This window comes from Gymnoscopelus microlampas, assembly GCF_963454915.1.
Source record: "Gymnoscopelus microlampas genome assembly, chromosome: 7".
Classification (NCBI taxonomy): domain Eukaryota; kingdom Metazoa; phylum Chordata; class Actinopteri; order Myctophiformes; family Myctophidae; genus Gymnoscopelus; species Gymnoscopelus microlampas.
In genome coordinates, this window is record NC_139944.1 from 36,881,335 (window position 1) to 36,896,605 (window position 15,271).

A 15,271-nucleotide genomic window follows, 5' to 3' on the forward strand; every position below is an offset into this window, starting at 1 on the left:
TACATTTCTGTGAACAAATACATCAGGTAGATGATGAAGGAAGCCACGGCTAGGTGGATCACAGAGCAGTCTGAAAGCATAGAGAAAGGGATGTGAAATGGCAACAGCAAAGCAGCCTACATACACCACACTGAAAATAAAACTGACAACGACGCAGCAACCTACAGCTACAATAATTGAAGACAAGACTGTGATCACGGACCCCCTGGCTGCAGATCCAGGGTGGATTGTGGACCTCCAGCTGCGGATCGAGGGTTCCCATGGAATCTGTGGATTGCTACTATATTATACCATTATATACTATTACATTACACTATTGTAGCTACTATTATATTATACTATTGTTATACCTGCTATTATTGTCCTTGTTGTCATCATAGTTTGTACTAGTGCTGTTATTGCTTGTATCTCTCCCCCCCCCCACACACAGTCAAGGAAGATGGCTGCCCACCCGAGAGCCTAATTCTGTGAGACGTTTCTTCTAGACGCATAAGGGGTACTCAGTGCGTTGAGCTGTGATGCAAGGGGGTCCTGACCAAGTGTCAGTATGTAACGAGTATGGCTGTGTGGCCTACGCGCAAACTGGCTGAGTAACCAGTATATTTGATCAAACTTTTAATGAATCTGCCAGGTTTGTAGGCGTGAACTTGAACTCTACCAGATTCATTCACTAGAACTTCAAAAGAAAAAAAATATCACAAGGGCAGTTTTCAAAATACATTACCATCATGATTATTTTATTATCAAAATGCATTACATCTCTTCTGCTTCTTAAATCTTTTGGAGGGGGGGGTGTTGTGGTTGAAATAGTTACTATGCTTTGTGTAAAAAATTAAACAAACCAACAAAACAAAGAAAAAGAAAAAATGCGTCTGGTTTTTCAAGAATCTCCGGAACAAGAAGTTAAAACAGGAACAGACAATTAGCTCCCAACCACCCATCCATGTGGTCACTCAAGACCCCCCAAAAAAGAACAAAAAGAAAAGAAAGCAAATATCATGCAGTAAATTTTGTGTACTATATTTTTCTCCGTACAAGTTTCTATAACACATTTCTTTCTATACAAGTACACATATACATGTTGTCGTATTTGTGTCATTTTAGCTTGTATTTCTCTTGTTTTAAGGTGCTGGTTAATTTTGGGTCTATATATTTTTTTTCTTAAGTCTTCTTTCAAAACATTCATGTAACATGTGAGTACCCTTCTGTCTGTTGGTCAAGGAGGCATGGTGGAAGGGAGGGGGGCAAGAAATGACCAGTGTCTCAGGTCATTAAGCCTTCCCAGTAGCCCAGTGCTCGTCCTGGGTCATGACAGTCAAAACAATAAAAACGTCTGGTCCAAATGAGCTACAAAAATGTTCTGCGATCCAACTCTCGTGACGAGATGGTGACAGCATTGGTATGAGGTCCCACTGCAGTGGTCGTGGCACATGACTCCATATAACTGGACTTGTTTCTCTCGTATTCTTTTTCCTTTATTAGAATTCAGTTGGTGAGGACCCTAGTAAAAACTAAACAGGGCTTACAGCATTCTGTGGAAAGGGAAACTTTTTGAAGCAGCACTTGCGTAAAAATACAAAAACAAAAAACAAGAAAATAGAACACAGCAGCTTTTTCTAGTTGTATATACCATCCACACCATCCCCAGAGATCTCCCTCCCCCATTTCTTAGGTGGTATACGGAATGCAAGATTGATCAGAAGGAAAAAAAGAAAAGGGAGAAAAAAAAAACATATATATATATATATATATATATATATATATATTCTCAATAAAGTTTCAAAAAAAAATCCTACAGGATTCAAGACAGGAGACAAACCCAACAGAGTAAAGAAATAGTCAGATTCTTAGCTTCTCTTTTTGTTCCGGCATTCCAATACTATCAAAGAACAAAAACTATAACGTTTGTGTAACAATTTGTATCCAACCTGGAAAACGGATCCCAAATGACATAGTGTAATGACAAGATGACCGTAGCCGCTCATGGGAACATAAGTGGATTTCAAATTTATTGGAAAAACAAGACTGCAGCACCATGAATCATAAGACCTGTACGTCTCAAGTACAATATCGCAAGTCTACAGTGAAGTAGTACTAAAGTGAAAACCAAACAAACGGTCAAGTGGGGATAAAAGAACTGAACAGGGGGGGAATCAAATCAATGTTCATTAGAAAAGAAGGAGGCTTGAGAGAGAGCGAGAGGGAGAGAGAAAACGTTTTGAGAAACATAGAAAGCTGGTAATCACATGGAATGATCCTGATCGGGAAGCTTTTGTCCCTCCCAAACTCTTGGATACATCTTTATAACGGATGAAGGACATACACACTCTGTCCGTTTTGTTTCCCCTTCCGAAATGAAACGCTTATATTCTATACTGCAGGACAGACTCGGCTGCTTGCCAAATCCCAGAAGTTAACTTTTTGAGGGGGGAGGGGGGACCAAAAAACAAAAACAAAAAAAACATTGATTTGAGTTATGTTTACATCTCAATATTTATGAAACATAGGTACCAAGACAACAGGTACACTTTTTAAAACTTTGTACAGATACTCATGTTGAAGATTTTACTTTCAAACATTACGTAACCTGTTTGCACAGTCCAACATGTCAGGAAACGCCAGGGGCAATTTCAAGTTACATATGATTTCTTATTTTCAGAATTTGTCCATTATTTTCTTCTTTAAATCGCTTATTCCATTGATTTCCTTAATGATGTCGAAAGTCAATGATTAGCTTTGTGCAGAATGCAGTAATTTTGTTTCTCAGAAAATAAAGAAAGAAAAGACCGAAAATAACAAAAGGAGAGATCCATACAAGAAGTCCGGGCTCCTCTTAGGTCTGTACATTTCCCCTCGCTGAGCCCACACCACAGGTTTGGGGCTTGAGGAGCTATGCAGCCTCACGCAAACACTCTCGCTCACACTCACTCACGCACGCATGCACACATGCACTCAAACAAGGTCCTAAAAGCTTCCTGACTGTGTCCTTACTCCTGATCCCTGGAGAGGCGGGTGCTGGAACTGAGTGAGGGGTGCCCCGCGCTGCGGGTAATGTTGGGCTCCAGAGGCTGACAGGAGCCTGGAGCCTGCCTGCAGCACCGCCTGTCCGGGACTGCCCGTTTTCAGGCTCCGAGGTGCCTGCTGCTGGCTCAGTCTAGAGGTCTGAGTACCCAAGTCTGTTTTAGTCTGGCCATGGGTCCGAGGGCCTGGGCTGGGTGAGCCCACTAAGCCACTGCTGTTCAAGAGGCTAGCTTTTAAGTGGCTGTTGCTGTAGCCAGGGGATCCGTCCATACTGCTGCTCTGCTGGTGTAGAGAGCTCCCTGGTGGCCTGGAGTCTGAGGACGAGGAGGTGGGAGTCTGACTGGGGTAGGACGATGAGGGGAGGTCCTGGGACTGGCCAGGGTGGGATGAGGAGAGCCGAGGGTAGAAGCTCTGGCCTGAGGAAGAGGGGGGGCCAGAGGGACTATATGAACCACGGAATGGAGAGGAGGAGCTCTGCTGGAGGAAGGATGGGCTGTCTGTCTGACCGTGGCTCTCCGACGACTGCACACAACCAAATAGAACATATAGTTACCAAATCTGAATGATACAAACCCTAGTTAGTTCCAACCTCACATTGTGATTGGCTTCTAAGGAGTAACAATATCTTCTGATAACAGCACTATGGAAAAACAAGTGGATGCATTATCTACCTTTTGTTTTGCATTCCAATCATAACTAGAAAATATTGTTCCTGAAGAAACAATGTGGGCTTCAAGCCAAAAAACACTGATAAGAACCAGTATGTGCGCAATGAAACCCATTCTGTCAGGTCTCGCAAGGACGCGCCTCACTAGCCAACACACAAGAGGGGGTTGGGGTGTGCTGAAACCAGCGCACCCCAAAACAGGTTGGGAATTGATTGCGTGAAACAATCACCTGTGCGTCCAGTCTCAATGTTAGTAAACAAATAATTGGTCTATACTATACTGTATATCGTCGGTGTCCAGCAGGAACCAGCTAACTCCATTTTCAGTTTTTTTTTTTTTTTCATAAATCAATGCTATTGAACCCCCTTTACATCTGTGTAAAAGATTTTTTAATAATAACCTATGAAAAGTATAAAAAAGCGCCTTTGACGAAAACTCCTAACTCCATTGGACCCTCAAACTGTCCGTCAAAAACAAACAACTCCCCCCTCCTCTCAGGCTCATAGAGAAGCTCTGCTCTGTCTGCTGCGCAACGGAAGATAAACAAACTTTTACGAGGCAGGGTTCTCCCCGTCTAAGGTAAGCTCAATGTTTATAAATAAGTCTGTTAAAAGTAACTTAACACTGACGCTAATGTTTTGAAAACAATTATATTTCTAAATTCTATAGTACTGTTTTCTGAGGAGAGCAATGTAACAACAAATGAGTTCACAGCATTTCTCTCTGTTCTAGCTAGTTCTACTGAAACTCCAACTCTGTGAGCCCCTCTTTGAAAAAAATATTGTAATATTTTAAAGTCCTGCTCATTATTGTAGACCTATATAAGCAGTGTCATGAAGTATCAGGGCATTAATTAATAAGACATGCAAATGTTGACCATTATTGTAATAGTAATATAGTTGTTAGCTGACTGAGGAGTCTTAGAGCGGTTTCACACTATGGTCCCGGGTGCGCACCCTGGACCACTTGGCTGGTGTTGTGGTAGTGTGAACGTAGCGAACCGTTCCCCGTAACACATCACCGTTCCGTACTCGAAACCACCTCGGGAGGTAGTTTCGGGTCCGATTGCTGCAGAGTCGGGAACGGAACGCGGCAGTGTGAATCCATCCGTACCAAGAGAAGGAGGTGGACTGCTAATCATATATCATTTATATATTTTTATAATGACACATTATTTTAGCTGGGTTATACCTTCTCATAGTTATACTTGAATGTTGACAAGAAATAATAATCCCGCTAGTGTTTGAGTAGCGTGAGCCGTGAAAAATAATAAACAAAAAACACATGTGTGGCGAACGTATTTGTAAGGATAAATACACCAAGGATTAGTCCGTGACGTGACGTCACTGCTAAATTACAAAGGATGCGTCCGTGACGCCAATATCATATTAACAGACAGTGCATTTCGAGGTTTCAAGGACCAGTGCACACACTGCTTTGGTTGTGTATTGTTGATCTGTTGTTATTATAACTCAAGACAACGTCAGGAACACAGTCAAACTTTATTATTCACTCTAGAATGACTTTTCTTCTGTGAATGACATTCGCTCTCCCAAAGCGTCATAGTCCACAGCGCCCCCATGAGGCACCTATTTACCATTACTGTTAAATGAAATGGTCTCGAGTCTTGGCCAGTGTGAATGCTGGCCAACCAAGCGCACTCGGGAACGGAGGAGGAACGCTTCGCTTCAAATGCACCCAATGTGAAACCGCTATTAGTTAACAAGCTATATAACAATAACCTATCAGACTGTTATTGCCTATCATTCAAGTTCATCAGCAGTTTTTTTTACAGTATGTCCCTGCTGGAGGAAATGTGTGGCTGTGCAACGGTCCACAATGCATCCACAATGCATGTTAAAATAAAAGTTGTTTAAGTACAGCATTCAGCTTGATCTATTCTTAGTATATGAGTATATGAGGATGGCGCTCACCATAAATAACTGATCTCCAAGCTCACAATGCGTTGTGATGTGTTGTGAGCTTTGAGATCCATTGCCAGCTGTTCTTATCAATGATGGACAAAACCTCCTAACTCCACTTGCGCTGGATTTGTGTTTGGACAAAACTCCTAACTCCACTTGAGCTGGATTTGGGTAAAGTGGTGATAATAGAATGACACATGCAAGTATCTGATAATATATAAAGTCACAATACCAAGTTTGATGAGGCAGTTTTGCTTTGTTTTAAAAATTTAAGCTTTTCTTCATTTTCTGAAAAATTGATATTTTGTTTTTCATTTCCTTAACAATTACCATTTTGGAGTTAGCTGGTTCCGGCCGGACAGCAGAGATATGTGTTACATACTATATATACGGTTACTGTAGGTTATGTATTAATAATAAAATTAATAATAAAATCTGGAAAGTAACAAGTAACAAGTAAACTAAAACCAAGTAAAATGCTGTAATTGGAGGGGAGTAGAAGTAACAAAAGTGGAAAGTAAAGTAAAAGTACCTCAAAATTCTACTGTGCATTGTAAGCACTCTACATTATTGTATAGTACTTGAGTAAATGTACTTAGTTACTTTGCACAACTTTGACAGGCTAAGCATGAAATAGCCCCAGGAGCACTAATTGCTACAGTGCAGAGGGACATGATATTAATGGTCTTAACTCAAAATGTATACATCACACAGCTTAGATTTTTGGATTAAATCGGAGAGCAGACCCGTGTGAACTTGGTGATGTAAAAAGATATCTGTAGTTTGTGCAATATAGGACTCCCTCTCATGTATTATTTTCTAAATAGCAGCCTACACTGTTGTTCACAATTTCAAAACCTAAGCACTATTGTGTGAATGATGTCTCAAGTGAGGTTTAGCATGAGGCAGCCTACCTGGTGGGCATACACAGAGGGACTGTATCCGTGTGGACTCCTCATGGGAGAGGTTATGGTGCCTGTCTGGACATCGTATCGATCTCCATCTGTTAAACATGTAAATCATCACAGACACTTTTACCATACCATAGCTGATTCAGAGCTGTTGTTCTTTACTACCCGTTATCGGTGACAGGGAAATTTATTAACAAGATATTAAGCTGCACTAGTAATGATAAAATACTACATAAGATTAAACGTTCATAATATAAAATGGTGAGTGTGAGTCCATGTCATACCAGGCTCCTTGTCTCCCGGCACTGAGCCGTCCCCCTTTCTTAAAATGCGCTCCATCTTGATGCTGCCTCTCAGAACTCGTTCCAGGACGCCCTGGCCTTCCCGTAGTCGCTCCACGCTGGTGGGCACCATCCTGACGGAGAGCAAATACGCTCAACACATAGCATACAACCATAGACCCAACACAGCAACCATAAAAAGGCCAGGCATAATTTGTAACTAAACAGGTTGGACATAAATCTTGTCTAGTTTTCATACTATATTTCAATACCAAGACCCTTTTACAGAGATCATTTAATGAGCTCTGTAAAAGGGTCTCTGTTATACATGTATTACGTCACTCACCAGTGGCTGTTGCTCTCCTGAGCCCTGTGGTCTGGGGGGCTGACCTCCTCTATCTGGGGGATGGAGGAGTGGACCGGGGAGCTGAAGGAATTGTGCGGCGAGGCTGGGGGCTGCAGCTGGTGGAGGGGGTGATGGGAATCCTGGCTGTAGTGGGAGCCTGGCCGGGTTGGGGTGTTCCCCAGGGAGGAGCTGCTGGCGCCGGGCTCTGGATCACGGCCGCTCCCCTGCTTCCTCTTACGGTACTCCAGCAACGACACCTGTGGAAGGCATAGGGAGGACAACCACTCGCATCAGACATGTTGAGTTTGAGAGCTGATGCATAGCTTTGAGTTCAGGCCTGACGTTATACAAACACTTTCATGTCATGACATATACAGCACCCACAAACACACACACACACACACACACACACACACACTGGAACACGGGTTGCACTGCATCACATTTGTGTTCACCCCAAACTGTATGGAAGGATAGTCAAACCACATGCAACAAGTCAACATAAACTCACCTGGGAAAACACCTGTATTCATGTTTAAATGTCAATGGTACCTCATTTGACTGAAAATAACCAAACCTCAAACAACATGGGAATGACATTTTGGCATGAGAATGACATTGGATGAAAACTCGGTTTGCATTCCACAAGCCTACTTACTGAAGTTCTGTCTTGTGGCACATGCCACAAGAGCACAAACCCTGATCCATTTAATTCTTCCTGACCACCAGAGGTGGTGCTTCTTGCAGTGGCTACTTCCATCTCACACATAAGCAGGTATGTAATTAATTAAGTAATTCATTATATCAACACAGTCAACTGTGACATGGGATGACAAAGGGCAATCCCCCAGAATAAAAACCTACAATGTCCAAAAGTATGTTCCTTCTATCTTCTCCCGATTGTGGACTAAAGATATATTATTTTGTTGCTAAATCACTTGTTGGGTTGGTACTTCGATGTTTCATCCACCAGAGGCTGCGACAAGCTCTTCCTATTTCATCATATTTTCGGCACGCTACAGTTATCCATTTGGCAGTGTGGCGGCAGTTCCGGCTGGCTCGCCACTTTCAATATTAAGCTTGGTTTTACAGCTAACCAGTGTTTTCACCTTATAATAATACATCACACTTATATAGCGATTTTCATTGTACCCAAAGTCGCGTTACAAAAATAAACAACTTTATTAAGAGAGAATTATTTAAAAAGGCAAAATAATTGAGCAAGGAGAAAAACATAAGCTAAGACTAGTGTTTCTGCTTGAAGACATACAAAATATTTAGCATGAATAAGATCATTTTAAGCAGATTTGCTGCTGGACCGACTAGAATGCAGTAGCTGACGCACTTCTGCTGCCGCTATTGCAACCACATCTAGGGGTTTCACCAACTAGTCAACTACTGTGCCCAACACTCAGTCACTGTAATTAAGACCTGAAACCCTGGGGCCGGCCATCGGACGCTTCTCTGGAAGAAGGAAGCAGACCATGGACCTACGCTCCAAGAGGTATACATGTATTATTCATCGAGATCAAAATGTCTGTGGTCAAAGGTCCTGACAAATCCCTAGCCTAGGGAATGGTGCCATCAAGATGGTAGATCCTAGAGCACAGCTTGTGGGTTAGACTCAGTGTACGTACTTCCTGATTCCCCAACTCAAGGAGCAGATGGTCAGCGACACAACTATTCTCCTCATTAAGTGTTAGTTACCTTGGGCAGGTGCTTGGCTCTTGATCAATTAGGGCCTCCCTTTCCCCAAAGCATCTGGATGCCATTCTACAGCTTCTACACCGCTTACAGCAAGACAAAGTTAAGAAATACAGCCTTTTCCTTTGGGTGTCACGCATACTGACTGCAGCATCCATGGTATTTCTGCTAGGCCTGCTCTCCTTTCCTCCCCTTTGGATCTGGGTGAATGGTCTCTACTTGGACCCAAGTGGCACAGAAACAGGATGGTCAGTGTGTCCAGGCATTGTGTCCTGGCCTTCTAACATTGGAGGAAGAGCACGTACTTGACTGGGGTCGGGGGTGATACCCTCCTGGCCTTCAGTGCTGAAGAGCAGCTTGAACATATAAACAAGCTGAAACTCATGCTGAACTTAGCACTTTACAACACCAGCCCTGAGAAATCGGCATGTTCACATCCGGTCAGACAACAAGTCTACAGTTTATCAAATCACCATCAGAGCAGTGTCTGCGGATAATGCAGCAGCTCCTAAATTGGGCATTCCCTCACTTTGTGAGGCTCAGGGCTGTGCATCTTCTGGGTGTATCGAACGGTGCCGGAGGAAATTGAGAATCCACCCAGAGTGCCGTGGCACCTCCTGAAGAGGCCAGACCTTCTAGTCTAAGGTAGAAGCTGAATGATAGGATCACTAGCATCTTGTGACCAGTCAATGGTACACACAATTCAAGAATCAAGAAAGTGTATTTGTCACCCCTCATAGAGGGTACAATCCATTTAGTGGTCCCGTGTGGGCAATCGTGTGTTTCCTTAATTTTAGACAAGTTGTTTAAGTTGTTTTAAGTCCCTTAAAAAAACTAACATTGTTTAAACATCAGTGAAATTAGTCATTGTGCACATCCGTTGTAATTTTACATGGTTACATATTACAAAGGCTTCCTGTGCTCAAGAATCTTAAGTACCACTCTACCGGGATTGTGGCCACATCATGGGTTGCCTTGAGGGGAGTTCCTCTACAAGACATTTATGCCCCTGCTACCTTTGCTTCATCATGCATTTTCACCGACAGCCATTTTTATCAACGGCATATGTCCCTTAGCATGGTGAGCTTCCCTCGTGACCTTTCTGATATACGTCATCCAATGTTAGAAGTACAGCCTCTGGCGGTCAGGAAGAATGAAACAGAACGAGAGTTACGCATGTAACAGAGGTTCTATGAATTCTGGATGACCACCAAAGTTCTCTTTCTTTTGAAACAGATTAAGGGACGACCAAGGATTTTAGACTGGAGATGCAAGCCCCGTCATCCCAGGTCACAGGTGACATTGTTGGGATAACTACTTGACCTGCCTGAGATGGCAGCATCTAGTGCAAAAGCACCGCCTCTGGCAGTCATCCAAAACTAATATAACCACAGTTGCGTAACTCTCGCTTCTATCCATTGTTAGTAACACACATCATTTGAGCAAACAGGCAACTCCGAAATTAACCACACCACGATGCAACCACTTTCAAATTAAAAACAATACACACAACAAACACAAAAAAAACATTCTAGTCAACATCCAGAGCCCCCAGTACACACGCACAATGTATACGCCTACACTAGACAAAAAATGAGAATGAAAGAGAGCTCATCCTGGCTTAATGTCATCATGGCACAAGCAAGACACTGGAGGGAACAGAGTGGGACAGATGGACAACAAGGAGAGAGGGGTGGGGGGGCAGATACTGAGATGGATGGATAGATGTTTGAAAGAGTTGAGAAGATATTGAAGAAGGCAGCTGCAATGTGAGGAGAATGGCCATTGATAGATTTCTAAGAGTTACTGCGTGCCTGCGAAGGCAATTAGATCTTTTTTTACACTTGGGGATCAAAAATCATGTTTCAGTGAAGATTTCAACGTAGCATTTATTTCTATATTTGAACATTTGGTAGACTTTCAGAGGCATGGGCTTATAAAGAGGGCAGCTGGGTCTATCATGTTTGATGGCTGATAGATGGACTCAGGATCACGCATAGGAAAGAGCCATGGATGAAATAGAGCCTAAATAAACGGGGTTAGTCAAAGCCCAGGCGGGTATCAACAAATCATCGGCCTCCTGCATTGAGGCAATGGATGGATCTAAACACGCTCCATGACAGCTGAACTAAATAAGTTTAATTGAATTGACAACAAAGATTCCTCTTGAAAACTGTGCAGTACGTAAGAGGGTGGCATTGTGGGAGCATGGAGTTGGGTGTCGTATGCGGATGCAAAAAAAAACAAAACAAAAAAAACAAACATATTTACATGCACACTTCTATAGATGTAGTTGTATAGGGAAAATATTCACCATATTTTGTACTGGCTTGTATTCACTTCTTACAGCTATAGCCTGGTAATCTGGTTTCCCTGTCAGCAGACTAATGGTAGACTGGTTGGCCCTCTGCCTTGGAAGAAAAGTGGAAGAGAGACTTGGCAAAAAAAAAAAAGAACTTCAAGGTGCACTGAGGACGAGGGAAGGGGGAGTGAAGGAGAGGAGGGGGGATGGGGAGGAAGGGTCAAAGCGACAGAGGCTAAATAATTTCAGAAACTTTACATCCACCTAAAAATGTTTTTGTGTATTTACATCCCTAGCGTTTGTTGTCGTTTGTTTTGTTGATTGTTGGTCAATTGGGGCAATTGATATAATTTAACAACAGTAAAACAAGTAAATGAGTAGAAACAGAGCAAGAAAGGAAAAGAGCATATTGCGTATCTTGATTTTACACAATTTGCAGGTATCACACTTAAAGAGTCACTCAAGAGGTTGTGACGAGGTACGCGACTGCACCTTTAAACAAACACCTTCATAGTGCTGCTTCAACGAGACAATAGTAATAACAGCCATACAACTTGCCTTCTTCTTTTGTGGTGGGTTGCTGGTGTGTGGTGGTGTGCCGCTGTCTGGGTAGCCTCCTCCGTAATGCGGCTCGCCATAGGGCGACATGGAGCCGGGACCTGCCTCCCCTAATAATCCCTGGCCGCTCATGGTACTGTAGAAGGAGTCCGCCGGGGAGAAGCTGCCCTCCGACTGGGAGAGACGTCTGTCTGTGGCTGCAGGGTTGCCCAGATTGGCGTTGAGGGGCGAGCAGGTGTATATGAGGTTGAACTCTGTCCGGAAGGCCTGCTCCCTGCTCTGGGTGTGAGGGCTCGGGTCTGGGGGGGGGCACGAAGCTGGGGTGAGAGAGCCAGCCCCTAAGGAGGCAGAGCCCAGGGACTCGTGGCCTGGCGGCCCTCCGGAGAGAGAGAAGTCGTCCGAGGTCATAGGTACAGGGCTCTCCGAGCAGCAGGGGAGGGAGAGGTCGGGAAATTGGGGCCGTGGGCCATCAAAGTCTGTTCGCAGACATGGCTGAGGGTAGAGGTGTAAAGACGGCAGGAGTGGACAAGGAACAGAGGGAGGAAAAGTCAACAAACAAAATTAATTGTTGGCATCAAACAACATGCAGCACTAGCATCAAACAAGGCACAGCTCTAGCCTCCCAATGATGTATTATCTGTTAGTGAGGGTGAATGGCTACCTCAGGAGAGATGGACTCTGGTCGGTGGACAGGAGAAGCCTCAGGGGATGATATGTTCTGGATGGAAGGGCAGAAAAACATGGTAAGTGACCAAAGCATTCCCAATGAGGAATGTAACTGTGTGTCCTGAGTAAAGGGCATGTGCATCTGAATGTGAGTAAAGGTCCAAGACATACTGGGAGTGCAAGCCAATGGCTTCAACTCAATTGTGTACATTGTGTGTACCTCGAACTGCAGTGGCGTGTTGCAGCGGCTGGTTGGCAGTGAGGGCAGGGGCGAGTAGGCCAGGCCATTGGGCAGCAGGGAGCTGTGACACGAGTTGCTCAGCAGTGGGTGCAGAGGGTCCTCGGGGAGTGGGGGCGTGATGGGCGACAAGGGGCGAAGCAGGTGCTCCGAGGGCACCGGGGCCATTTCCGTAGCGTACTTCGAATGCCGCTTCTTTAAGGGCGCGTTGACTTCTGGAACAGAGAGGATGGGAGGGCAGGGATAGACAACACACATTAAACTCACTGGTTATGGGTGCTCAAGACACACTGTTTAAGTTGAATGAAAATGGTTTAATGGGAGTATAAGGAGGAGTACTGGTGTTGAATGAATGGAGGGAGGGAGTGAGGTAGGTAGGTACCGTTGGACAGGGGGTTGGGCGTGGATCTGCTGCTGGTACTTTGGTGCGAGGACGTGGACTCAGTGCCATCCTCCAGACTGGCCGAGCAGCTCTCGTCCTCCGCCTGCTTGATCCACCTCTGTGACAGCAACACACATAACAGGAACGTTGAGCATATAACCTGCTGTACAGCAGTCTTGTTATCCCTTCCCTTATTTTTTTCAATGTGTTAACCCAATTAGACCTGAGGCCGATTCTAAATCCTAAGTTTTGCTTAAAAATAATATATATATATATATATATATATATATATATATATATATATATATATATATATATATATATATATATATATATTCTAAAAATGTTGAAATAATTATGTTGCTATATAGCGACATCTAATGTGACACCTATGCTGTCCCTGATTGAAAGGTATAAAGACGTATAGGTTACAACAGGTCTAAATGGTTTAATACATAGTAGTATATTCTCATTACTTTTAATCACTTTGAGCTTCATTCTATGCGTGGAAAGTTACACAAAGTTTAGTTTTTTTATTATTAATAAATGCCATGGCAGTCAAGAAAAACAAAAACAAAGCAACATCTACCATGCACACGTTGATTTTAACTAACTAGAGATATCTGTACATGGGCATAAACAATATTCTGCAGACCAATTTGATTCCATCAAATTGTTTTCTGACCTTCTTGTAGCAGCCGTAGGTACCATCCATCTGGAGCGGCCGAGGTCGGCGTCGCTCAGGGTTGAACGGCGAGCCGAAGCGTATGTAGTGTTTTGGTGTGGTGCATATGAGGGGAGAGTGGGACAGGCCGGGGAGCATGTTGAGGGTGGTGGCCAGCACCGTGGGGTCGGTGGTGATGCGCAGCGGTCGCTCGATGGGCACCTCTTGCTGGAATTTATCCCCGCCAGGGATTTTGTCATTGAGCCACTCTGTCACTAAGTACTGGGGGAGGAGGAGAAACAGAGATTACATTGCTTGTACTTCACCAAAACACGAAACCAAGCATGGCGACGACTGCTAATTGTTTTACTATTATGTGGTTATGGTTTATAGCCCGGTTACCCAAAACCCTGTATTTCAACCCTTTTGCTAGTGAGTCTCCCTGTGCTCTAACCTTCTTGGTCTTGGGGTAGCGCACATTAGCTTTATTCAGGCATGTGGGACCGTGGCTCTCCGTTTCAGGGAGCTGACTGAGCCCCAGGCTGCTTTCCCCTAGTCCAAGCTCAGCGCCAGTTGGTCCCTGGAGCCCTTCCTCAGCCAGGACGGATCCTTGTTCGGCGGCTGCAGCAGCGGCTGCCGCAGCTGCAGCGGCCTGCTGGGCCAGGGCCTGCCGCTGGCGCCGTGCACGCTGTGATGAGCTGGAGCGGTAGCGCGACATGCGGCTTTTGGGACGTGGTTTGGTAGAGCGGGCCGGGGGAGGCTTAGGGGGACCGGCAGGGGCAGGGAGGTTGGAGGTCGAAGACGATGCTGCTCTTTCACCTTCTATCGATGAGGGTTCCTGTGGGAGGGGGGGGGGGGTGCTGCGTTAGTGTCAGACAAGAGAATGAATTAAGAATAAATAAATAAAGAGAAAGAACTGCTAATTTCCCCATGAGAAAGAAGTTCCACTGACTGCGATGTACGTGGTGCGACGGGTACAGATTCCCACCGCGGTGTTATGGGGTCCACCACTGTTTCCCCCGGTGGGGTTTCCTGCTCCTTCCTCTGGCTCTACACCCTCCTCCTTGGGCTCTTCTGCTCCACCCAGCCTCCTCCTCCTCTTCTCCAGACTGTCCAAAGACTGCAGAAATAGAAAAAGGAATATAGAGAAGCAGGGATTGCGTTGGAGAGGGTAATATTAAACACTGCAATGTTACAGTAAAAACATTGTGTCAAGCTGCCACTGAGGACTAGTGCTAAAGGAATTGATAATTTTAGATTTATGAGTGACATACTCTTCTGCTGGAGAGGAGAACCCCATTTTCATCCACCTCCCCTTCCTCTCCCTCCTCAAGCTTCAGCCTGTCCAGAGGTCCCTCCTGCACCATAACACACACACACACACACACACACACACACACACACACACACACACACACACACACACACACACACACACACACACACACACACACACACAGCATGTGAGGAAAAAGCTCAGCCCAGAAGGAAATGCCAAGTATTCAAAATGTCACACCCCCTGCCAACACATACTATGTGGTGAGGCCACACAAACAAACATGAACCCTAACAGCAATACTCAACAGAACAAAACATGCCACTAGG

At 44.5% G+C, this 15,271-nt stretch overlaps 1 protein-coding gene across 10 annotated transcripts in view; it reads right to left on the reverse strand.

Moving 5' to 3' along the window:
* Positions 1 to 716: 716 nt before the first annotated feature.
* Positions 717 to 15,271, reverse strand: part of setd5 (SET domain containing 5) — a 34,899-nt gene continuing 20,344 nt past the window's right edge. For 6 of the 10 annotated variants that reach the window (XM_084063228.1, XM_084063227.1, XM_084063230.1 and 3 more), the window contains 13 exons: positions 14,941 to 15,024; positions 14,619 to 14,786; positions 14,121 to 14,504; positions 13,688 to 13,948; positions 13,003 to 13,120; positions 12,603 to 12,841; positions 12,378 to 12,434; positions 11,717 to 12,208; positions 11,171 to 11,263; positions 7,153 to 7,409; positions 6,810 to 6,940; positions 6,529 to 6,617; positions 717 to 3,543 (listed from right to left, as the gene is read on the reverse strand). In XM_084063228.1, coding sequence (XP_083919354.1) covers positions 2,965 to 3,543; positions 6,529 to 6,617; positions 6,810 to 6,940; positions 7,153 to 7,409; positions 11,171 to 11,263; positions 11,717 to 12,208; positions 12,378 to 12,434; positions 12,603 to 12,841; positions 13,003 to 13,120; positions 13,688 to 13,948; positions 14,121 to 14,504; positions 14,619 to 14,786; positions 14,941 to 15,024 — 2,952 coding nt within the window. In that variant the 3' untranslated portion in view covers positions 717 to 2,964. The remainder of the gene's footprint in view (positions 3,544 to 6,528; positions 6,618 to 6,809; positions 6,941 to 7,152; positions 7,410 to 11,170; positions 11,264 to 11,716; positions 12,209 to 12,377; positions 12,435 to 12,602; positions 12,842 to 13,002; positions 13,121 to 13,687; positions 13,949 to 14,120; positions 14,505 to 14,618; positions 14,787 to 14,940; positions 15,025 to 15,271) is intronic. The other 4 variants (XM_084063223.1, XM_084063231.1, XM_084063226.1 and 1 more) reach the window with 3 other exon arrangements.